This window comes from Rhineura floridana, chromosome 4 (genome assembly GCF_030035675.1).
Source record: "Rhineura floridana isolate rRhiFlo1 chromosome 4, rRhiFlo1.hap2, whole genome shotgun sequence".
Classification (NCBI taxonomy): domain Eukaryota; kingdom Metazoa; phylum Chordata; class Lepidosauria; order Squamata; family Rhineuridae; genus Rhineura; species Rhineura floridana.
This window is the reverse complement of record NC_084483.1, coordinates 60989476-61015022: the sequence shown is the minus strand read 5'-3', so window position 1 is coordinate 61015022 and position 25547 is coordinate 60989476. Positions and strand designations below refer to the sequence as shown.

General features: G+C 39.4%; 1 protein-coding gene across 3 annotated transcripts in view; it reads right to left on the bottom strand.

The window, feature by feature from the left end:
* Positions 1-9843: 9843 nt before the first annotated feature.
* The window catches only part of CD109 (CD109 molecule), a 148956-nt gene continuing 133252 nt past the window's right edge, over positions 9844-25547 (bottom strand). For 2 of the 3 annotated variants that reach the window (XM_061623137.1, XM_061623138.1), the window contains exons 30-33: positions 24338-24480; positions 20393-20549; positions 17613-17715; positions 9844-12991 (exon numbers count right to left, since the gene is read on the bottom strand). In XM_061623137.1, the coding sequence (XP_061479121.1) occupies positions 12816-12991; positions 17613-17715; positions 20393-20549; positions 24338-24480 (579 nt within the window). In that variant the 3' untranslated portion in view covers positions 9844-12815. Of the gene's footprint in view, positions 12992-14760; positions 14844-16741; positions 16850-17612; positions 17716-20392; positions 20550-24337; positions 24481-25547 lie in introns of all 3 variants that reach the window. The other variant, XR_009762180.1, reaches the window with a different exon arrangement.

Sequence of the window (25547 nt, the reverse complement as noted above, 5' to 3'; positions counted from 1 at the left end):
GTCTTCTAGCTCTTCTGCTCCTGTCACCCTTTCCCACAGAGTTTCCTCCACTTTGTTGTTCCTCTCCAAAGCAGTCTCCTCTTCTGCTACCACATGCTGTTGCTCTTCCACCTCCACTTCTCTGCTGCTGTTGTTCCAGTGTTCTGTCTAAGAACTCTTCATCTTCTCTTATAGTCCCCAGTGTGGCTACCTGCCATTCCAGGCCTCTCACTTTTTCTTCCAGCAGTGCCATGGGCTTGCACTTGTTGCACATGTACGTCATGTTGTTCTCAGTTCCATAGTCTGAGGGTGCTCCTGGATCCATCTTTGTCACTAGAGGCCCAGGTGACCTCAGTGGCTAGTAATGCCTTTTACCAGCTTTGGCTGGTAAGACAGCTGTGACCATTTCTGGACCATGATAGCCTGTTGACTGTTGTCCATGCACTGGTAACCTCCAATTCAGATTACTGTAATGTGCTCTATGTGGGGCTGCCCTTGAGGTTGGTCCAGAAGCTGCAGTTGATGCAAATTGTGGTGGCACCACTGCTCAAAGAATTGCACTGGCTGCCCACTAGCTACCGGGCTAATTTCAAGGTTCTGGTTTTGGTGTACACAGCCCTATGTTGCTTGGGACCAGGATATGTGAAAATTTGTCTTACCCCTTATACACCCAGTTGATCACTGTGCTCTGCACGTGGGGGCCTCCTGCAGATACCATCTTCTCAGGAAGTCCATTCCGCAGAACATAGGAAGTGGACCTTGAGTATTGTGGCTCCTACCCCTTTGGAATTCCCTCCACTTAAATATTAGACAGCCACCTTCTCTGTCATCTTTTTCGTGCCTACTAAAGACTTTCCTCTTTCAACAAGGCTTTTAAGTAGAGACCTTACCCCAGTCTGCATCTTTGTTGGAATTACTTTTTTAGATGTTTTTAAACCTTTTCTTAAAATATGTTTTAATATGTTTCTAAATATGCTTTGTTTTAATATATTTTAAAGATGTTCTATTTTAATATGTTTTAAAGTATTTTGGTTTTAAGTCTTAGAGTGTTTTTAATGTTTTTGTTTGCCGCCCTGGGCTCCTTCTAGGAGGAAGGGTGAGATATAAATTTAATAAATGAATAAGAATAGACAAGTTTACTATTGATTTCATTCCTGGTGAAATCTGCTCTTCCACTGTTCCCATTAATTTCACTGGGGCTTACACAGAACTTTCCAGGGGATTGTTCCAAAATAGTTGTTTCATCAAAGGAAGAAACTGGGTTGGCGTGAATTGTTGTTAATAGTACAATGCTTAACTCAAATATCTATGTGTTTACAAAATTAAATGATTTATGATCTGGTTTAATTACTTTTTGGGTAGAGGAATTAAATGATTCGTAAATCTGTAACTCTCCTTTTATAAAAAGGCATTGTATTTGCTCATACCTGCTCTTCTGTGAAGCACACACCTTTCTCATGAGTGCTTGAATATAATTTCTTTGAAATGTACTCAGCAAACATCTTTAGGATCCCTGGCTTAATGTCTTCCAGCCCATTATTTCATTGGGCCCCCTATATATATATATTTTTTTTTTGTTTGCTGTTTATGTTTACTGTTGGTAGGTTGATTTTATTGTGATATTCTGTATTTTAATCTTTTTGTACACCGCCCAGAGAGCCACTCGCTATGGGCGGTTTAAAAATGAAACAAATAAATAAATAAATATATACAGCTTAAACATGTGTTTGGAAAAATCACAGGAGCATGTGTGTCTTGGCAATAAACTAAACACATATCCAGCCAGTCTAACATGGCATTTCTGAGTGCCCCTTAAAACATACATCTTTGATGTGTATCTGTCAAATAAGCAGTTTCCAAGACGAAACAAGCAAATAAAAAAATTGCCCCTGTAAAGTGCCTGAAACACCAGTGTAGCATCATATATTGTTATATTACATTTGGTGGAGCTGTTGTAGGTAAATTCCAGCCAAATCTCATATTTACCCATAAAAGACTTATTTACATTTTCAAAATGCTCAGTGAGAATGACAGCTGGCATGAATCAGCAAATCTTCTGGTGCTGTATGCTTAAATCTGAATTCTGTCCAGAGATGTAAAATTTTAGCAATCATGATGTCTGCAAGGGACGGACTTGTGCCTTTCAGAGGTCAGATGGTTTCTACAGGAAACGGCTTTATTCTGTGATGGTGCCTCATTTGTGCTTTGCCCTTCTCAACAATGTTCACCAGTCATATTTGCAATTTCTTCAGGTGTACAGCATTTGATATTAAGCCCCCTACTTGATTCAATGAAATATGAAAAAGGAGTCCATGAATGTTTCTGTTTTTCCTGGTGAGTGATGTATCCTTTGCAGTTTCACATGACATTCAAGAAGGCTGCAGTAAAAACTTTACCACCCACCCACAGGGCTTTATGGATCATCAGGGCTACCACCGCATCTGCAGCCCTTCTGTGCATAGCAGCCAGGGCAGAAGGTGGGAGACAAAATAATTGTCTTTGATTAGGCTTGATGGCACTGTGTCACAGCAGTGAAATCAGCTTGGGATCCAATGGCTCTCCATACTTGCCACAGAAATGCCTCAGTTTGGGGCCTTCCACTGCCTGCCACCAGGGGGCATCCCGCCACACATTTGGTGGGCGGAAAGGGGAGTGCCACACTAACAGAATAACGCTTATGTTACTCCATTGATGTGGCTGGCAGGAGGCCAACTTAGCTGGGAGAGCTGAGGAACACCTCTGCCCATCTATCCTATCACCACCACCCAGCCTGGTGCAAGGGGGGAGGGATTGGATTGCTTTGCCAAGTAGGAATTGGGTGGAATGGACTGTAGCACTTCAGGGTGAAGATAGGACAATATATTTCCCAATGCTCTTCTATGTAAAACAAAGCCTTCCATCAAGTTTAAAAACAAACAAACTTGCACAGCAGGGAACAGGCTGGTTAGTATCCCAGCTTGGCCAGTTGTCCCCCCCCCCAGGGAGTATTTTTATTTTTGTTTTTACTTTTAAAACATTCAAAACATATCCAATACTTGAAGTATGTATTGAAAAGCAGCCCACTCTGCCACTTCAGAATCCTACCACCTCATTCTCCTGCATCTGTAAACCAGGTCTCAGGAAGTGCCTTTGGTCAATCCAAAGCAAGGCAGACTTATACCTCCAGATGGAATTGGACAGAACTAGTTTGTGAGGTTCAAAAACACAATCCAGCTAATGAACATATGGATGCAAATTTGCTCCACTTCTGCTTTGCAGAATCAGCCATTCATTTGTGCACTTTGATACCTTGCAACTCTGTAGTTCGTCCTGAAACTTGGGTGAAAAACACACTCACTGTTTTGCCGGTTCCAGTGATTCTTCAACTCTCTTCTGAAAACCAGGGCATGATGCTAGTTAAACCCTGCCCCTTTTTACTGTAAAACCTGGTGAGAGCAGCTTGAGTGCGTTTTAAAATTCAGCTTCAAAATGATTTCACAACTGATCAGCAGATCTACCTGTTTCCCCTCCAGGTGTGGTTAATGGAAACACTTTGTTCTGGCAACTATTATCATCATCATCATCATGATGTCCTACAGCCTTGTACTATTGTGTGTGTGCGTGCCCTGGGCTCCTGCTGGGAGGAAGGGTGGGATATAAATCAAATAATAAATAAATAAATGTGCCTTCAAGTCGATTATGACTTATGGCGACCCTATGAATCAGTGACCTCCAATATCATCTGTCATGAACCACTCTGTTCATATCTTGTAAGTTCAGGTCTGTGGCTTCCTTTACAGAATCGATCCATCTCTTGTTTGGTCTACCTCTTTTTCTACTCCCTTCTGTTTTTCCCAGCATTATCGTCTTTTCTAGTGAACCCTGTCTTCTCATGATGTGTCCAAAGTATGATAACCTCAGTTTCATCATTTTAGCTTCTAGTGAAAGTTCTGGTTTAGTTTGATCTAACACCCAATTATTTGTCTTTTAAAGCACTTTAAAAAGAGATTGTAATAGCTGATCATTTCAGCTCAGACTTCATGGTCTAAATTTTACTTGTAGTCTGAGGAGCACTTGCTCTGGTGTTGGACCAAGGTTGATTGGAAGAACCAGCAAGACTCTTTCTTGTTTAGTATTTGAACTATTGTGATTCTCCTGGCCTCAGGAAGGCTAAAGCCGGAATGATCTGAAGTTAGCAAGGGATGCTAAAAGCAACAAAAAAGCTTTCTTCAGGTACTTCCATACACACAGAAATGGTGGCACAGCTACTCAATGAGGATGACAAAATGATAACAGATGACAAAGAAAAGTCAGAAATGCTCAATTCCTACTTTGGCTCAGTCTTCCCCCAAAAAAGAGTCTGACCCTCCCGGGAAACATGAAGTAGAAGGGGCAGGATTGGAGCTTGAGATTAATAGACAAATGGTCAAGGAATACCTAATCACTTTGAATGAGTTCAAATATCCAGGGCCCGATAAACTGCCTCCTAGAGGATTGAAGGAACTGGCTGAAGAACTCTCAGAACCACTCTCTATTATCTTTGCGAAAACATGGAGGATTGGTGAAGTGCCAGATGACTGAAAGAGAGCTAATGTTGTCCCTATCTTCAAAAAGGGCAAAAAGGAGGAACTGGGGAACTACAGACCAGTCAGCCTAACATCAATCCCTGGAAAAACTCTGGAGCAGATTATAAAGCAGTCAGTCTGTAAGCACCTTGAAAACAATGCAGTGATTTCTAGAAGCCAACATGGATTTACGAAGAACGAATCCTGCCAAATTAATAATATCTCATTTTTTGACCGGGTAACCTCCCTTGCAGACTGTGGGAATTCTGTGGACATAATACATCTCGACTTCAGCAAAGTGCCCCATGATATTCTGATTAACAAGCTAGCTAAATGTGGGGTGGATGGAACAACTATCAGGTGGATACACAGTTGGCTCCAGAATCATACTCAGAGTGATTATCAATGGCTCCTTCTCAAATTGGGCGGAAGTACTGAGGGGGGGTACCACAGGGCTCGGTGCTGGGCCCAGTGCTCTTCAACATTTTTATTAACAACTTGGATGAGGAGGTACAGAGCATGCTTATCAAATTTGCAGATGATACAAAATTGGGGGGCATAGCTAATACCGTGGAAGACAGAAACAAAATTCAAAGGGACCTTGATAGGCTGGAGCCAGAGCTTGGAAAAGTTACTTTTTTGAACTACAACCCCCATCAGCCCAATCCAGTGGCCATGCTGGCTGGAGCTGATGGGAGTTGTAGCTTTAAAAAGTAACTTTTCCAAGCTCTGGCTGGAGCATTGGGCTGAAAACAACAGAATGAAATTCAACAGGGATAAATGCAAAGTTCTACACTTAGGAAAAAGAAACCAAATGCACGGTTATAAGATGGGGAATACTTGGCTCAGCAATACGACATGTGAGAAGGATCTTGGAATTGTCGTTGATCACAAGCTAAATATGAGCCAACAGTGTGATGTTTCTGCAAAAAAGGCAAATGCTGTATTAGGCTGCATTAACAGAAGTATAGTTTCCAAATCACATGAAGTATTAGTTCCCCTCTATTCAGCACTGGTTGGCCTCATCTTGAATACTGCATCCAGTTCTGGTCTCTGCATTTCAAGAAGGATGCAGACAAACTGGAACAGTTTCAGAGGAGGGCAACCAGGATGATCAGGGGACTGGAAACCAAGCCTATGAGGAGACTGAAAGAACTGGGCATGTTTAGCCTGGAGAAGAGAAGACTGAGGGGAGATATAGCACTCTTCAAGTACATGAAAGGTTGTCATAGAGGAGGGCTGGGATCTCTTCTCAATCGTCCCAGAGTTCAGGGCATGGCATAATGGACTCAAGTTGCAGGAAGCTAGATTTCGACTGAACATCAGGAAAAACTTCATAACTGTTGGAAGTGGGGCAAGAGCAACTCCTGTTTTGTTCTTTTGTTTAAGCTCCAGGAGGAAGATAGAGCTAGGGTCCTCCAGATGGACAGGCTTGTTTACCTTTTACCTGTGATGCTCTGACTGACTTCCTTCTGTCGCTAGACTGTGACATCTTTAGGGAAGCTTACCTGCCCCTCCTCCTTCCGTCCTTTCCATTCCTTTGTCCTCTGACTGTCGGGGAGAGAGGAGACATCCCCTTGTCTCTGCTCTTTCCTACCATGAGGCTAACCCCTACACCTGGGCGTTATGCCTCCAACTTAGCTAGTTAGTTAGAACTAGGTTTGCTTTTCTATCTACAATGTATTTCTATAAATAAAGTAGCTTTTCTTATTTTACTAAGTCTCAAGTCTCAGTGATGCTGATGCAGGGTAAAAGCCTGCTTTCTTAGGCAAACCCACGCACACGCTGGCACACTCGCATTTCAACATCTGCTGTTACTCTGCTGCTGTTGTGTTGCTTTAAACAAAGTTAAGCACACAAATTACACACAGCACAACAATAACTGTTAGAGCCATACGACAATGGAACCATTTACCTAGAGAGGTAGTGGGCTCTCCGACACTAGAGGCATTCAAGAGGCAGCTGGACAGCCATCTGTCAGGAATGCTTTGATTTGGATTCCTGCAATGAGCAGGGAGTTGGACTTAATGGCCTTATAGGCCCCTTCCAGCTCTACTATTCTATGATTCTGTGAAAATGTTTTGTTTTAATATATTTTAAAGTCTGTTTTTATGATGTTTTAAAGTATTTTAGTGCTTTTGTTTGCTGCCCGGGGCTCCTACTAGGATATATTTTGTTGCTATTATTATACATGGTGCTCTACAAAATACAAGAAGGCAGGTTGCTGCCCCTAGGCACTTTCAAACTAGAATTCAGGACAAGGGAGACAACGCAGGAAAGGGAACGAAATGGAGGCAGGCATCAGAAAGGAAGAATAAAAAAATGTCCTGGAGAGTGGACATTTTACACCAGCATCTCCAAACTTCAGTGGAGCAGCAGACTATCAAAGCTGCCTGGGAGAGATGGTACCTGACTCAGGGGTATGCCATGGGACCTTCAAGGAAGCAGCAGCTGGAATAGCAGCAGCAGTACCAACAGAGGCCTGTGACGCTGACCTTGTCCCTTATTACACCAGACAGAGCCTTTGTCAGTGCCGCTGTCTTTAAAATTCAAAATGATGTATAATTTTATGAAGAATTAATCTCTCAGTTTGCTTTTTTTCCTATTTAAACATTTTTCCTTTTGTATCATGTCTATTAGATGATAGAGATGGATGAATCGGTCAGTTTTGATTTTTCTCTTAATTTCTCATTTTGTAAAAGTCTTAAATACAGTTTACCACATTTCCCTATCAGTTTGCAATTTTTTAAAAAAAGTATTCACAAAAAATTGTCAGCATTTTCATGCACATTTCTCCTAATATACACATTTTAGCAAGCTATTTCCTCTAGTACAATGCATTTTTAATTGTTTTCACTAATGCATTTTTATGTATACTGTCTCCTAATATACACATTTTTGGTTGAAGAAGTGCACTGCAAAATTCAGAGAAGTGCAAATTTTGACGGATAGCTGAGTTTGGGTTCACATCTTGATTTGGGAAATACAAATTGAGCCAAACTGAAATTATATCAGTGGTAATTCACAAAACAGTTGTTGGTAAGACATTCATCTTGGCATTTGTAAGCCAATGAATAAATGGGTATCGGGCACTTGTGTCAAAGGCCTTGTGGAAAAGGTAGGTTTAGAGAAGGGATTTTAAGAAAGGAAGAGAAGCTGCTTCACTGGGACTTTCTGGAAGACAATACCAAGAATATAGGGTGACAAAGCAGAAAGGATGGAGATATTTGAAGAAGCAGGAGACCTTTGAACCGCTAAGAGTGGTGCAGCTGGATAAGCAAAGGTCACAGACAAGGCTGCATTGGGATACAAGAGTGGGCACATAAGTAGGAACACCATGGCGGGTTTGAAAGGTAAAAACAAGTTTGTGCAGAATCTAGAAGTGGACAGGAAAGCAGTATAGGGATTTAAGGAGGGAAGCCATATGGTCAGCATGAAGAGAGATGTGAATAATTGCTGCAGCAATGTGCTAGACAGATGTGGGAGGACCAAGGTGAGCCAATGAAAGATCAGGAAACATAATACTGCAGTGACCAATATTATTTTATATATTTGTTTGTTTTAACAGTATTTTTTAAAACCACATTTCTGGGCGAGGCCATCCAAAGCAGCTTACAACATTTAAAAAACCCACAACAGATGAACAACAAATAAACTATTAATAATCAACCCTATTACAACAAAACAAAAACATTATCCTCTAGACAACAAAAAAGAGGCACCAGTGAACTTGTCCAAGCTTGGGATCAGAAAAAAACTTTGTGGGCTCAGAAAACCTGTCTCAAAAAGTTTTCACGGCTCTGAACTTCCTCTGCTGCCTGCATCGGAATCACTGACATGACATCTGAATAACTTGCTAGTCTTTTCTGTTTCTTTTGCCTCTGCAACTGCTATGTGGGGGAAGGCAATCAAGGGGATGTATCTAAGGGGATTAGTCAGAGAGGGAATGAGCTCCTGTTGATAGAATCCCTCCTGTGCTAGCTAGCAGATTAGTATATACATTCTGATATCTGTCAATAGTTATATAGATTATTTTTTGTATCATGCCTAAAAGTGTACCGAGGGAAGAAGTCAACACTGGCTTAGAAAAATATTAAAGCTAAATGTTGAGTTTTCTTAGATTTGTAACACTCAGATTGAAACCTAGACATGAAAATAATGCAAGAGTATTTGGGAAATGTGATTCATCAGTGAGCACATGGATCTTTCTTATGTGCAAGGACATTCATCTTAATTTCAATAGACATGTTAGCCAGAACACATTGTATTTAGCACATTCAAAGTTAACAGGGTAACACATCAGTGTTCACAGGAGTTCTATATCATTATCATCATCCACTCTCCAGGAAGACCTCTGGATTAGGGTACATAATTTTGCAGAACTGACCCAGTAGAAATTTATTTTGTCTAAACCATTTGAAGCATTTTTTACTCATAATAGTCATCTATGTTATTTTAAAGAGACAGCTGGAAAGTGCCATATCCATTCTATACAGCTTTTCTGCAGTAGCCCAGATGCTCATTATATTCTGTGCTTTGTTACAAATAGCACTTGTAGTCTTTTGTCCAGTATTAAGATTTTACTTGCACATATCTCACACTCCATGTTGTGTAATTCTGCAACAGGGGAAGCAAATGGGATTTAAAACCTTAAGATGTTTTGGACTAGGATATCTAAAGGATTGTCTTCTCCCATATGAACCTGCTCATTCATTAAGATCTGCTGGAGAAGCTCTCATTTGCATCTAGCCAACATCTGAATAGCGCTTGGCTGGGATGAGAAAGAGAATCATGTCTGTAGCCACACTTAAGACCGTGGAACTCTCTTTGGAAGGAGACTTACCTTACTGCCTTACACAAGCTCAGTAAGGTTTTTCTTTTTTGGCCTGCCAAACGGTTGCTAATGTAACTCCCAGGTTTCCATTTGCTATCTCCTGATCTCTTTTCCATATGTTATCTTGTGGTTTTATTCTATTTCTTATTTTAATCTATGTTGTAAACAGTTTTGAATTTTTTAATGGAAAGGTGATGCTAGACTGTTTCCCAAGAGTATAACATTTCCCTCAAATAGTTTGCTTGAAACAATGGTTTGGTTTTCCATGGCTTTTTGCATCAGGCTATTGTGATAAAGTAGGGTTATAACATTAAGTTACAACATGAAAGTGATGGATAGCTTGCTAAAGCTTTTGTGAGCAAGCAGAGAGGGTATTTAATCTTCCAGTATTCAAATTCTGACTTCCATATATGCTGTGTTCCAGGATTTTCCCATTATCAACTATACACATACACACACTTACTTATGAGTAAAGCCAGACCAATCTAATCCAAATATTGCTATTTAATGAAGCAATTGCAATGACTTCTAGAATCAATGGGAAGGAACAGATAGGCTACACATGGTGGTCTAGCAACGGGGGAGGGGGTTGCATTTTAACTTGAAAAGACAGCACAATATTTTAGAAATTCAGTAAAGAAAACTGCTGTAACACTGTAAACTAAGGATTGTATTAAGCACAAAGCAAAGTAAGTAGCTTCATCAGTGCAAGGATTTCTGCTTGCGCAATGGAACTTTTGCTTCTCTCCTTCCTCCCCCCCCATGCCCCCAAAATTTGTTCTAGGGGTTCTCTCAACCCTCCTGAGCTGATTTGGGGAGGGCATGGGGTGTAAAGAGAAGGGGAAAAGTCCCCTTGCACTAGTGGTAATCCTTGAGCTGATGCGATGGATTAGTTGAGTACTGCTCTAAGACTCTCAAAATGTATACATCATTGCACAGTAGAACAATATATAATCAAGACATCAAAATAAATGCATACCCTTAAATATTTGGCCAAGTATATGTGGTCTAATAGTGAGTTAGTCAAATGAGCACATCAATTCTGTTGGACTTGGTGGTATAGACTGACAAAAATATTGCTTTCTTAACTTCAAAATATGTATTTCCTTGCACCACACAATACACATTTTTACATTTAGCTGTCATATTGGTACTTTATAAAGTTGGAAAAAATGTTCTCCAAACAATTCTGACAATTTTTCACAATGAATTTTGATGTCAGATATTTACCAATATTTGCATGTTCAGATATTTACTGACACAAAACAGAACTGAATGCAATAGTTATTTTGTTGACAACTGCTGTCTAACAATATTTGATGGTTGGCATACTATATTGACAGATTTGATAACTGAGATGTAATGTTATTGAGTAATGTATATGATAGCTTTAATGGCTGCCAAAACTGAAACAATCAGGATATGCCATTAAGACTAAAACACTTAAGTTCTGTGGTAAGTTTTCACATTCAAAATGTAAATTCAAATTGCGAGCTCAATTTCACATTGGAATTTGGACAAGAAACTGAATTTTGTCAACATGTGAATATTAACTTGGGCCTCTTACGTACTAGTTTCAGTTTTGTACTGTACCTTCTTTTTAGGAAGTTGGAAGAAGATCAGGATTCAGATCAGAGCTAGACTGAGGAAAGCACTGCTATCTTTACCTCACATCCGATTTTTCTTTCTTCTCTTGCCTGGTGTCAAAAGGGCCTGTTTGGGGCTCCATCTTACCTTGTTCCCCAGCTTTTGTTTTGTTCCTGTTTCAAGAATACCCTCTTTGCAAGGTATTTTTCTCTGACCAACCACAGCAGGAGGGTGCATTGTTTTTTTTAAAACTATGGTAGCATTATTACCATTGAGGTATTTCTAGGGTCCAGAACTGAGAGCCAGCCCTGCACTTCAACAGCTCCTAATGCCTCTTCCACATTGCACTGTGTGGGCAAGCTGATGCTTCATGCTGGCCCATTTGGGAGCCATTTCAGTTCCTGTCTTACTTCCCATTTCATACTGAAAAACTAAACGGTTGCCAGATTTCAGTCTGAGAATGTGCATTGGTCAGTATGAGAATTACTAAAAGACAGAAATAATTGATCTTTAAAATCCTTGGTTTTTCATATGCTTTCATTTAAAAAAAATAAGAATCATAACTAGATACATTTTTCTGGTACAAATTGTCTTGACTAATTTTTAGCATTTTTCATTTTGTAACTGCATAAGTGTCAATGAGGGCCAGCTGCTTGTAAACAACTGTTTGCTTTGTTTGTGTTGTTATTCAGTAATTCTCCTACTCTGCATATTGTACAAGTATGTGGAGACAGGTGCCTATAAGTTTCTAGAACATAACTAAGAAGATGCAAAAGAGGGCAGGACACCTGCACCTTTGATAGTTGTCTAAAAGAGGGAATTTTAGTGCATATCATTTGCCATGCTGCCCTGTGGGATAGGTCTTTCTTCTACACAACTAGAAAAGATGCAAAAGAGAATAGTGTTCCTGCATCTGAAGCTAGGACTTGATCCTGTGTCCTTAAAATCAATAATATTTGCAAGTTAAATGTGATGTCAACCTAAAATATATCATCCACTAAACTAGACTTTGTACAACCTGGTGCTTTCCAGATATTTTGGACTACAACTTCCATCAGTCTTAGCCAGCACAACTGTGGTGGGAGCTGTAATCCAAAACATCCAGAGAGCACCAGGCTGACAAATATTGAATAAATCTGAATGCAAGGCTTAGGGGTATAGACATACACACACACACATATTTTTATATAATATGTATATTATAATATACATATTAATTTCTAAAACTAAAATCTTTTTTAAAAATATTATTCTTAATGTACAAATAAAGAACTATATACTCCTGATTAATTTTTTTGTTCCAATAAATCTGACCTCATTCAAATATATATATATATATTTAGAAAATGTAAATTCAGAAATGTTTACATTTTAAAAATTGTTAAGCTTTCTGACATAGCCAGAATTTTGAGTCTGATCCTTCTGTCACTGGATACAGAAGTCTGGGCTGCAATCCTTCACTCACTTACCTAGAAGTAACCCCCACTGAACTCAAAAGGAATTACTTCCAAGTAGACATGCATAGGGTTATGCAGTTAGTCCCTGAACTTTAATAGGCGCAGGAGAAAATTTATTTCTGTCCTGGAATTTTCATTTCTGATAGGCACTTTGGGGAGGAGTCTAGCTCTTCTTGATAGCTATTTCAAGACACAAGTTCCTGCAAGGAGTTCTAAACCTACGAAGCTTTTCTATTAATTGTCACAGAGCTCATGCTTAGTCCTCCAAATTAGAACTCACACCTTTTCCTGGCAACAAATTGATTATCTTCCTGCAGTGAGTGAAAGTGAGAAACCTTCCCATCCAGATCTTTTTGTGCAGGATGATGAGATCAGTGGTACTCTTAAAAGTGCAACATTGGTTAACATACCCAATTACTGGATCAGCCAACTATACAGCAGGCTTATATGTACTACAAACAGTTCACAAGAGAGGGCAATTAATGAAGAGCCATCTGTTGTACAAAGATCACATTCATCCTTTTCACAGAAGGTGCATGATGACAAACTCTGCATCACTTTGGAATTGTAGCTTCTCACTGCTCTTCTCCCTGTCGTGGGAGATTGGAGGAACAAAGTCCAATGTTACGAGGTTAATAACAATCACAACTTAACATATTTCAGTAAGATGTATTTACATACCGCTGAAACAAATGTCTGAAATGCTACATAGCTTACCATGAAAATCAAACCACTGAAATGTACCATGACAAGCAAGTCCTGAACTTCAGGGGGTCTCAAACCCATTATGCCATGTGTTTGATTGAGGCATAGTAAGGCTTGTCTGCCAACACCCTGCTCTGATCAAAGTATACATAAAACATATTAGATACTGTTTGTTGTTATATATTTGAATGGATAAATAACCCAGCAGTCTATTGGGTTATTTTGTTGATAGCATATTTTGTGTGTCTACAGATTTTGTATCTTAAAGATGCTGAATGCACTTTTGTTAATGCCCAATGTGCTTAGGCCTTGACAGGTCTTCTTAAGGGCCTTTTAGTTTTCCTTGTAAAGAGCTCAAAAACATCCTCCAAAGTATTAAAAGTCCATTACTCTTCAGCATCTTTGAGATTGCTTCCCCTTTTTGTCTTTTTCATTGCAGACTACCTGTTTTTGTGTGTGAGGTTACAAATACAATATAACACAAATAAATATATAAATATATTAAAAAGTTAACAGTTTGCTCATTTGACTTGGTCTCGAAAAGCCAAGGGCCTCATAAGTTGTGTATGGGTGTTTTAGGGAAGGAGGAGAATTTTGCTGATGGCAAACTTGGTACTTCCCTATATTTTGCACATTCACTATCTTTGCAGACTGATCTTGTTTGCTGTGAGCTTCTGTGGCTTTTCCCAACACCTATTTTTTTCTTAAAAAAACACAACATGTTGAATATAACATTTGATCTAATATTCTGAAATGTGTATTCCCTCTAACTTCTGTGTCAATGAGGTGTCAATGAGGTGACGAGAGTAGCCATTAAGAGTCATTGTTTTATTCTTAACTTTTCACGTGTTTCTTCTTTTTTACTCAGAGCACAGCAGTAATTTATACAGGTGTCTGTCAGATATGTCTGCTTAAAATATGCTGCAAGTATAAGCATATGTTCTCATGTCTCTGTCTCTTTTAAAAAGACAGTGAATAAGCGACTGTCTTATGTGAGACACTCTAATCTGATTAGAAATGGCTCACTGATTAAGTTCTCAGTTTCGTTCTTTTCTTTACCTCATGCAGGCTAAAACCAGTCAAAACAGCCAGCCCAGCAGTACACTTCTGAAAATCCTTGCAGCCGCAATGGAGCAGGGGAGTAAGCAAGCCCATGGCTCACTTCAGCTTATTCTCATAATTTAGTGTTATGGTTTATCTTTATATCCAAACCAGTCCTTCCATTGAAAGGAGACAAGATTCACAAAGGTTTGGTTGGGCAAACCTCTCATTGTATAAAGAAGGTTCAACATGATGGGCATCACCAGGATCCCACCCTACCCACTAAGCATATCAATGGTTCCTCTGGGCTTGCTGAACAAAAATACAGGGATATACAATGCCTTGCAAAAGTAACCAGACCCCTGACCAATGCTCTCATATTACAGAACTACAAATAGTGCATTGTAATTTTCTGCATGATATTTTATTTTGAAACACTGAAACTCAAAATCAATTATTGTAAGGTGACATTGGTTTTATGTTGGGAAATGTTTGTAAGAAACAAAAAAACCTGAAACATGTTGCTTGCATAAGTATTCAATCCCTGTGCTGTAGAAGCTCCCAGTTTACACAGATGAAAGAAATTGCCCCTTCAAGGACACAATTACCTTACCATTGGCCTCCAATTGGGAACCATTAAAGTTGCTGTCAGGATAAAAACCCCACTGTTGAAGGATTATTGGTCAAGCTGTGGATCTGAAGGAAAATGAAGACCAAAGAGCATTCTATAGAAGTGAGAGATGATGTCATACAAATGCATAGATTAGGAAAAGGGTACAAACTAATATCCAAGTGTTTGGATAGCCCAGTGAACACAGTTGGATCAATAATCAGGAAGTGGAAGCTGCATCACACCACCTAGGCACTGCCAAGAAAAGGCCATCCCTCAAAACTCAGCGCTCAAACAAGAAGGATACTTGTGATAGAAGCCACAGAGAGGCCAACCATCACTTTGAAGGAGCTACAGAATTCAGTGGCTAGGAGTGAAGGTGCACCAATCAACCATAGCAAGAGCTCTGCATAACACTGGCCTGTATGGGAGGGTGGCAAGAAAGAAGCCATTACTCAAAAAGTACCATCTGAAAGCACATCTGGAGTTTGCCAGAAAGCATGAGAGTGCCCCGGCTGCGATGTGGGAAAAGGTTTTGTGATCAGATGAAGCCAAGATAGAGCTTTTGGACCAAAACTGAAAGCACTATGTGTAATGATGAATAAAATATTGGGGATTTTAAATATTTGATTCACCTCAGTGAACCAGAGTTTGGAAAAACCTGCAAAGATTCCTGGGAAAACAGCCTCTCTGTGACCTCTGAGTAGCTACATATCTTGAAAGCCTGAAGGTACAGACTTCCTGATTCATAAAAATTTGGGGAATGTCACCCAGTAAGAAGGCGGCACTCCTTTCAAACAAATAAATAGTCTGCATAATGTTTATTATCATCTTAACCTTTAGGAGGAGACAGGATAGCTCCTTTCAAACAAAGAAACAGTCTGCATAATGTTTATTATAATCTTAACTTTTAGGAGGAGACAGGACAGTGATTATCTGAAACATCAGAAATTCACAGTAGGCAGTCATTATCTGGGAATTCATCGAGGGATGGTTTCTGGAAAAAACCAGATTCCTTGACAGGTGATCCTAAATTCTTTCATTATTCTTATTTGTCACATCCGCAGCTTCCTGGTCACAATTACATTGGGGTTAGTTCAGTTAGAATAGGTATAAAACATGAGCGGTTTGAAGGGGTTGGTAGTTCCTCTTTTTGGAGGGCTCCAATGGTTGCCTTACTTACCAATGTACTCCACCATCACTGGGACAAAAGCTGAGCTTCAGAGCAAAGGATTTGGGTGAGATCTTTCAAATCTAGTGCTGGTTACACAAGGGTGGAGTTCTGGCTCACTGGGCTAGATAAGAAAGTCTCTCTCTCAGCCTTAGACTCACAGCAACTCTCCAGGAAAGGTATGCACAACTTCTGGGCTCCTTTCTTTCCTTTTTCTTTCTGGGTGGGTGAACTGAACTCCGAAAGTGTTCATAGGGTTAGTTTCTTTGCTTTAGTCTATCTACTGTTGCTGAATGAATGAATAAAAGTTAAAACAATGCTCATTGATAATTGTAATTGTAAACTGCAATATTTTTCCTTGTTCTCTTAATAAAACCACTCTTTATTTTCTGTATGTGTTATTGGGTTAAGGGCTTTAGGGATGATGTGCAGATAACTCCTGCAAAAGATTTCGCTGCCCTCGCAATAGGGGAACTTGTATTTCTAATGAGCTATGCTCATGAGGAAGTCCAAGGTCCATTCATAACATACGTGTGGCGCAAACCTAACATTGCTCATGCCTCAACACACACCATCCCTACAGTGAAGTATGGTGGTGACAGCATCATGCTGTGGGGATGCTTCTCATCACCAGGGACTGGGCATCTTGTTAAAATCGAAGGAAGAATGGATGGAGCAAAAGACAGGGAAATACTGCAAGAGAACCTGCTTCAGTGCTTGGGAGGAAATTCACTTTTCAGCAGGACAATGATTCCAAGCACAAGGCCAAAGCAACACTGGAATGGCTCAAGATCAAAAAGGTGAATGTCTTACAGGGCCCAGTCAAAGTCCTGATCTCAATCCCATTGACAATCTGTGGCGCTCTTTGAAAATTGCAGTCCACAAGCGACGTCCAACCAACCTGAACGACCTGGAGCGAATCTGCCAAGAAAAATGGGCCAAAATCCCTCCGACACTGTGTGCAAAGCTGGTACATACCTACCCCAAAAGACTTAAAGCTGTTATTGCAGTGAAAGATGGCTCTACCAAATATTAATGTGTAGGGGTTGAATACTTATGCAAGCAACATGTTTCCGTTTTTTATGTTTCTTACAAACATCTCCCAAGATAAATCCAATGTCTCCTTACAATAACTGATTTTGAGTTTCAGTGTTTCAAAATAAATTATCATACAGAACGAAATTACAATGTACCATTTATAATTCAGTAATATGAGAGCATTGGTCAGGGGTCTGATTACTTTTGCAAAGCACTGTAACTTTTACATACATCTTACAGATGTGTAAAATCCAATGTGCATGGACAGACAATTTAATAGTTATCTTACATTTTCAGAATCAAGCATGTGGTTTGGGTTTATGAGTACTGGATTCTATGCATGTAGTCCCTTTGAAAACACTGCATGTGTGATTAATCATCTGAGGGACAGGAGACAGAAAGGTATGCCAAATAGGGCAAGAATTTCTGCCCACCTCACAGTCTCTATCCTTTAAGTTCACCAAACTATATTCTGTCAGAAATGTTATGAGTGTTTGTTTTTTTGCCTGTGGTATTTGAATACTAGGGCATTTTCCATTCAATGTGGTTCTTTCCCAGCTTAAAGGAGTTCATTCTTCACTCTACGAACTATAACTACATATTTCAGCACCGAATACAACATTTGTCAAAAATGATTGGCACTTACTAGGTTCATAATAATCCACCACGGTCACAGAGGCATCCTGGGTATTTGCCACTTTGAAGTCTCTCACAGCTGGAATGTCTACACAAACCTGTGTTTCATTTAACTAAAAACAGAGAAAATACTCAAAAAAATTATATACTTCTATGATGAAGATTAATCTGACTAGATTAATGTCTTATTGCTAAAACATAACAGCCCAGCTAGATCAAAACAAAGCTCATCTAGTCCAGTATCCTGTTCTCACAGTGGCCACAGATACTTATGGGAAGTCTATAAGCAGGACATGAGCGCAACAGCATTCTCCTCACTTGTGATTACCAGCGACTGGTATGTAGAGCCACGCCACCTCCAATACTGGCTGTAGTACACAGCTACAATGAATGGTAGTCATTGATAACCTTATCCACCATGAATTTGTCTAATCCCCCTTTAAAGCCATTCAAGCTGGTGGCCATTACTACTTCTTGTGGTAGTGAATTGCATAGTTTAACTATGTACTTCTTTTTGTCTGTTCTGAACATTCCAACATTCAGTTTCATTGGATGACTCAAGGTTCTAGGAGTATGACAGAGGGAGAAAAACATTTCTCTCAATCCACTTTCTTCGCACCATGCATAATTTTATACACCTCTATCACGTCTCACCTTATTCACCTTTTCTCTGAATTCAAAAGCCCAAAATGATGTGACCTGACCTCACAGGTGATTTGTTCCTGCTTCATGATAATTTTGGTGACATTTTTCAGAGCCATTTCCAGCTCTTTTTAAGGTGTGGCAACCAGAACCGAACACAGAATTCCAGGTCTGGTCACACCATAGATTTGTATAACAGCATTATAAAATAGGTAGTGTAGGAGAATTGAATCCCATTATTTTTAGTCAAGCTAATGTCTGGTTAGAATTGATCAAGGGATTCTGGGTAAATGAAAGGCTATGCATTTGCAAGAAAAATGCTGACTTTGCTAAAGTGCTGCTTCTAGGCTTAAAAATGAGAAGTGAGAAAGGACCAGAAACCCAAAATGAACTAGACAACTGGCAACATCCTAATATGGTGAATGGAAAAACACGGGCTAAAGCTACCTATGCATATATACAGTCATAGTGGTTTGAAGAAGGTGAGCTGTCATGTTAGGATCTGAGGAAAGGGAAATCTAGCTTCAAGATAGCTTACGTCTGGAAAACTTTGTGTAGGCATGACAGAACCTGTGATCTAAGTGTGGGTTTTGGGGTCAGGATATTTAGGGGACACAGCAGGGACATACAGACCAAATGTACAGAGAAACAGAGTCTCATGCTGACCACAAGAACAGGAAACACACAAAAATAGGGATCATCTCAAGGGGAGGTCAAGGTGACACGTATTTGTGCTGAACCAATAAGATAGCTAGAAGTTTACCTCACTGGTGACACTACAGTGGGTTCGGCAAGTGCAACTGGAAAACATATTTGATTAGGTGAAGGGGAAACAACTGGGGTCTTCTCTTTGGAATCTGAGAGGTCTCACTTCCAGGGGTGTAAAATGTTTTCATGTGGGGTTTTGTCATTTCAAGATGCTCTGTGTTGCATAAGTGAGTATGTATATTGATCGCTGCTAACCTTTAACCCTTCTAATTCTGCATTATGGACTATTCTTTATTATAATACATTATTTAATATATTTATATTATTTATTTATTTATTATTAGATTTATATCCCACCTTTCTTCCCAGCAGGAACCCAGGGCAGCATATTTATAGTGTCTGATGGATCTGTTCTACTGGCTAAGCCCATGCTTTAAGTTGGATTCCTGCATTTAGAAGGGGGTTGGACTCGATGGCCTTATAGGCCCCTTCCAAATCTGCTATTCTATGATTCCACGATTCATGAATCTAGACTGTGATACCTGAAGGACTATGTGCAGTCAGATTTGATAATTAAGCTGAGATGAGATCTTCAGAGCAATTAGACCTAAAAACAATTCCTTCAGTAGTTTTATTTTCCATCTTTTTGCTAATGAGCCCTAACATGTAATTTGCCTTTTTCACAGCAGCAACAATCTACGTCAACATTTTCATCATGTTATCGACCATGACTCCTAGGTCTTTTTCCTTGTCAGTTACTCGCAGTTCAGACTCCATCCATGTATACGTGAAGTTAGGTTTGTTTGGTTTTTTGCCCCAATGTGCAATGCATTCCTCTTTGCACACAGAGCATTAGCCCAACATCTACAACTGTACATTTCTACACAAGTGCACTCTGGCAGTGTCATCTTTCACCCACCAACAGGAGTAGGCAGATAGGGCTGGTGGAGCAGACTCACGTATGAATGTATGTATGTGATGCTGGTCCAAGAAAAAACATTCCACATTCAGGAATTCCACATTTAGGAGGCACACAAGCTAGATATGTATTCTCATTCCCCACCTTGTATAGGAAGTACACACTACGAACACAATATGAATCCACTTAGTATGCTTAATACTGGTGTGTCACTCAAACAAAAAGAGCCTCTATAGCAAGCTGGTCTTTAACAAATAATAATCAAAACATGTAGCTTTTACCAGTTTTGAAAATTGGAATAAAAATTAATTGAAAAAAAAAAAACATGTAGCTTTTACCAAAACCCTACTTGGGCAAAATTAGTGACTGTCTCATGAGAATATGCCCTATTTTACCAGTTCCAGTAAGGTAAAAATGTTTTTTGTTTAAACTTGGTAAAAATACAGTATCTGAATGTAAGGGTGTTTTTTTTTTAATTAAACCCTCATCCAGTAGAACGTTTTCCTTGTATTTTTACTTACAGAGTCCAAATATAAATGGACTTTGCCTTCTGCTTTCTCCACCTTCTTAACTGGATCATCTAATGACATGAAATTGGGTGACAGAGAGAAACCACTCAGTAATCCAATCTCTATGAGAGCCATACCGCTCCTTGAAGATGAGCCAGCACCCAAATACCTAACAAAGAAAAAGAGGAAATATTTTATATAGAAAAAACATACTCAAAACATTCTAGTCTAAATTTCCCATGTAAAAATATGGGTCAGTTCATACACTTACCTGAACAGGCACATCAATTTGTATGGATGGTATGTAAACCCATGGAGGAATGCGCCTTGTCACACACTACAACAATGTCTACAAATATACCTGTGACGTGATAGAATGTGCACATGATTTCAATGTCTTTTCCCCATTTATGGGAATGATAATTTAAATGACATACACACACATTGTTCTAAATTGGGTTACACTTCCTCTGAAGGAGCAGGTGTGCAACCTTGGTTATCACTGGAACCATTACTGTTGATCCAGGCACAAATCGCCTCAACAGCGCAGAATGCCTTCCAGCAGCTTTGGCTGGTAATCCAGCTGGGACCCAATTTGGACAGGGATAGTCTAACTTCTGTTGTCTATGCTCTGTGTTAGATTACTGCAATATGTGTATAGGGAGCTGCCTTTGAAGACAATTCAGAAACTGCGTTAATGCAAAATTCGATGGCTTGATTGCAGACTGGGGTAGGGTGATCTGAGCAAATGAACACCAAATTTGGCACAGCTGCATAGACTACTGATTAGTTTCCCGGATTAATTCAAAGTGCTGATTTGATCTACAAAGCCTTGTACAGCTCAGGATCTCAGTGCCTCAAGAACCACCTCTTCCCAACCTATGGGAACACTGTGTTTGTCATCAGAGGCCTTTGTCTGAAGGTGGCAACATGACAAAGGGCCTTCTCAGTGATGAATTCCCATTTATGGAATGCTCTCCCCAGGGAAATACACCTAGCACCATCATTGTTTGCTTTTAGCCACAAGACTAAAACATTTCTGCTTACCCATGTATTTGACCATTAATTGGAAAGGTAAGCTTTTGGCCTGTCTTAGTGCTCATCTTTTAGTGGGGTGGGTAAGATTTGCCCTTTTTATAAATATTCTTGGATAAGTATTTTTAGGAATTGTGCTTTATGATTGTTTTATATGGGGTTTTAATGTCTTATATTGTAAATCACTTTGGGACACTTTTGTGTGTGAAAAGCGGCAAATACATAGAATGAATGAATACATGCACACGTTTTTTTAAAGGAAAACTTATGTGCACACATTATAAGTATGGCAGGAGTGTGTAAGAACATAAATTGAGGAATTAAGGTCACACACAAGTGTGTGAACCAGTCCCCAATTACCTGGTAAAAGAACCGACAAAATTATGACCACGAGTGGATATTAAATCCACAATTTAACCTAACTGGAAAGCTTTTAAAATATATTTATTTTTTAAAAATGTATTTATTTCACTTATTGGCCCTAACTATCTTAACCCATAGCCCAAAGCCAAGGGTGCCAATGGGAAACATGGTACTGCAAGCATTTGCAAAAATTTGCCAAACACTTGTGTGCAAAATTCATCACTCCATTTGGAAAAAAATTAATAACAATATTAATATTATTAGGGACATGCATTTATCAATTAATTAATTTGATCCAGATTTCCCCCCTACCACTACTTGGAAGTAACTATTTCTCTGCTGCCTGCTTCTTCTACTTGCAATCACTCCACGGTGATGCAAGTGAGGAGAGGTGGAAATGGCAAGAAGATAGTTTGCAGCAGGGCACAGAGCAGTAAAAGATGTGATATGAAGGCAGATAATGGAATCAGTTTGTTCCAGCAAGCCATACTGTAGAATACAACTAACTATCAGTGGGTTTAGTTGCAACCTTTTGATGTGCCCACTTGGCTCTAAGAATCAAACAGAACAAGGTAATCTGAGAGCTGACTGCTACAAAACTAAACTAATCTAACTTGTCTAGCACGTGGTAGCAGCAGAGACTATTGACTGATGGATCCCTTCAGACCCCTGACTTTCAATTCAATCACCAAAACGGTAATGGCAAAATTCAGGGCTTCTTGGGATAATGCTGTTTGTCTGAGTGCTCTCTGAAATTTGTAGTATTAAGTTTCCAGTTAATGAGCCTGTTATTCAGGCATAGATAAATCCACTGAACGCTTAATTAGTTGATGGTCTGTGGCACCTGAAATATTGCATGGAATGTAACTAATAGTGCAGTTCTGTACATATTTACTCATAACTAAGTATACTGAGTTCAATAAGGCTTATGCCCAGGTATGTGGATATAGGATTGCAGCCTAAAAAGCTAATTTATTTAATGAAGCCTCTGGGATAATTCCCCACTCTCTCAGCCTCCCAGAAGGGTCGTGAAAGCACCTTCTTCCACAAAGTAATCACACAGCTTGGTAGATGCCTGCAAGCCTCATAATAATGCCAATTCTCAGCTACGCTATGAAAACATGTTTGTGGCTTTTTTATTTTGTATGAGGTAACACTTAAGTGCCTTTTGTTTGTTTGTTTGTTTATTATTTGATTTATATTCCACCCTTCCTCCCAGCAGGAGCTTTTGATGAAGGAAGTTCTTTAAATAGGTGGCAGAAGGATTTTACTTGGCGGGGCAATAAACCACCACTGTTATCTTGGAAAAAGAGTGTCTTCAATCTGTATTTTGAATGCCTGACAGTAGTTAAAAGTAATTGAATAAAACTATATTTCTTTTTATATAGGGACAATTTGCAAGAGAGGAAGACCCACTTTTCAAAGCAATGCCGTTAGGCCTGGCAGCATAGCTGATTAAATACAGATACGACTTTGAAAGAAATTCAGTGCAACTGCTGACTGAGCTTGGCTTGTGAGATTAAAAGGAAACAAAACCATCTGTGGGATGAACTGCCAGGCCAAAGTAGCTGCTATTGAAAACAAATAACCAAATTGGAACTGGATGTAATTATGCCTGCACTGTAATGGCAAATGACAAGAGAGCTCTAGTCATTGCCATCAACATTTTCTATAATTGCTTTCTATAAAATTATTGTAGAAAAAGAAAGCCCAGCGTGGTGACTGGGAAACAAGAGGGAGGCAGAGGAATGTTTGGAGGAACCCCAAGGTTTACAGAAGGACAATAAATATGTTTTAAAAGATGGGGGGTGGAGAATAAACAACAAACAGCCTAATCAATTCTGAATATGCTCAGTAACCTCAGAATATTGAACATCAGTTGGGATAGAAAACCAGAAAACTGGGGGAGTGGGGGGGAGGGATGAGGTATCCTGAAGAATGACTTGGCTGGCAAGCTGAATAGAGCGCTTGTCCTCAACCATGAAGTTCATTGGTAGCAACTTAGTCAGCCTAATCTACCTCACAGGGTTGTTTGACTAGCTGAGTCAGGCACCCTGAAAAAGGTGTGGTGGGACATCGCAAGCTATAATAGTGTTTTTTAAAAAAGCAAAACAGAAGACAAACATTAAAATTGGTCAATTTATATGCATAGACCTGAATAGAAGAAAGGCAAGCTAATGAATTGCTATGTGAAAGGAAACCAGTTTAGCTGGCATTGTGAAGACTTGAAACCTGATTCAATGCACAAGTGTTCCATTATATTAAATTGGATATTAACCTTGGTGAGATCACATTTATACAGCATTTGAATTGTGAGGAAGGACAGGCAAGAGATAATAATGTGCTATGCTGTAAGAGAAAAAATGGCAGCGTGCATCTATTAATCATCTGTTCATATCTATCACACCTGGTATTTTTGCTTTATATGCATGAAATCTTTGATACCTTTGAAATGAAGCAATTCATGTATATGTAAAGATACAAAAATTGCCCTGTCCAAATGTTATTAAAAGTCTGTAAATAAAAGAGGAAGAGTAGTGGCTTCACATATTTACTCACCTGGTGCAAACATTCAGTGTTAAGTGGTTTATATCTTTTTTGTCGTCCTTTACAACAACATCTAAGTCAAAGGCTTCTTGACTTTGTGCAGATCTACGCCTCCTGCTGGTATGTGAATTTTTCACATTGTACATAATATTGAGCTATAAGAGTGCAAACATCAACAATTGGTGAAATTAGTGGAGTAAATATGAGTGACATAAGGCATGAGATCAAACAGAGGGATAATGACATAGCTCTAGAAAATAGACAATAGACAGAGTAGTGCAGATTCTAGATCCTGAAAACCTTCTAGTTTAGTTTTATATAGTTTTAACATCAAGATTGACCATAGAATATTTTGAAGCAATCCAGTATGTAAAAGAAGGGAAACTGTCACATCAATGGAAGAAAATAATGAAATCCCAAACTAGTACATTATGTTGCCATAAAAGAGAGATACCTCTGTAATTTCTATGAAAACCAAGACATTGCAAGCTGCCATTTCAACTTTTGAAAGTGGCATACACTAAGTCCTCTGGATGCTGGAAGAGAAGGTAGTTCTGCACTTGGGAATACTGTAGTACTGCAAATATTTTATTTAATAATTTAATAGGAAACTCTAGCAGAAGATAATTCTGCATTCAGAAGTACTGGTTGCTGACTCATTATTTAAACTTTGTACCTAAAATTCCTATCCGCTAACCCAGATACCTAGAGCAGGGGTGAGGAAACTCAGGCCCAGGGACCAAATCTGGTCCTCAGAACTCTTTCCAGGCCACACCCCTCATTGGCCCTGTTGTATTCCCTGACTGCAATACATCCTTGAACTCTTGCTTCCTGGGTGGAGGAAAGAGAGAGGTGTGTGAGTGTGCAGAAATTAGCCTACTTACAAAAGTAACATTTATACTCATTGTTCTGCTTTGATTTGCCTTTTGTCCTGCCCATCACTGGCATGTGGCCCTCAGAAAGTTGTACAGAAGGGAATGTGGCCCTCAGGCTGCAAAAGGATTACAACCCCTGATCTAGAGATTCCTCAATGAGTATCCCACATATCCCACATCAGAGTCTCTCTGCTGCAATTTATTCTTTTTAAATATTTAATTTGTTCTTTCTTGTCTCTTATTCATCCCTGATATGTCCTGTGCCACTATTTGTGTTTCCCCAGGCTAATGAACAGATATAAGAGACAAAATATGTAATGATGGAGTTACGGCTGCTGAAGCACCTG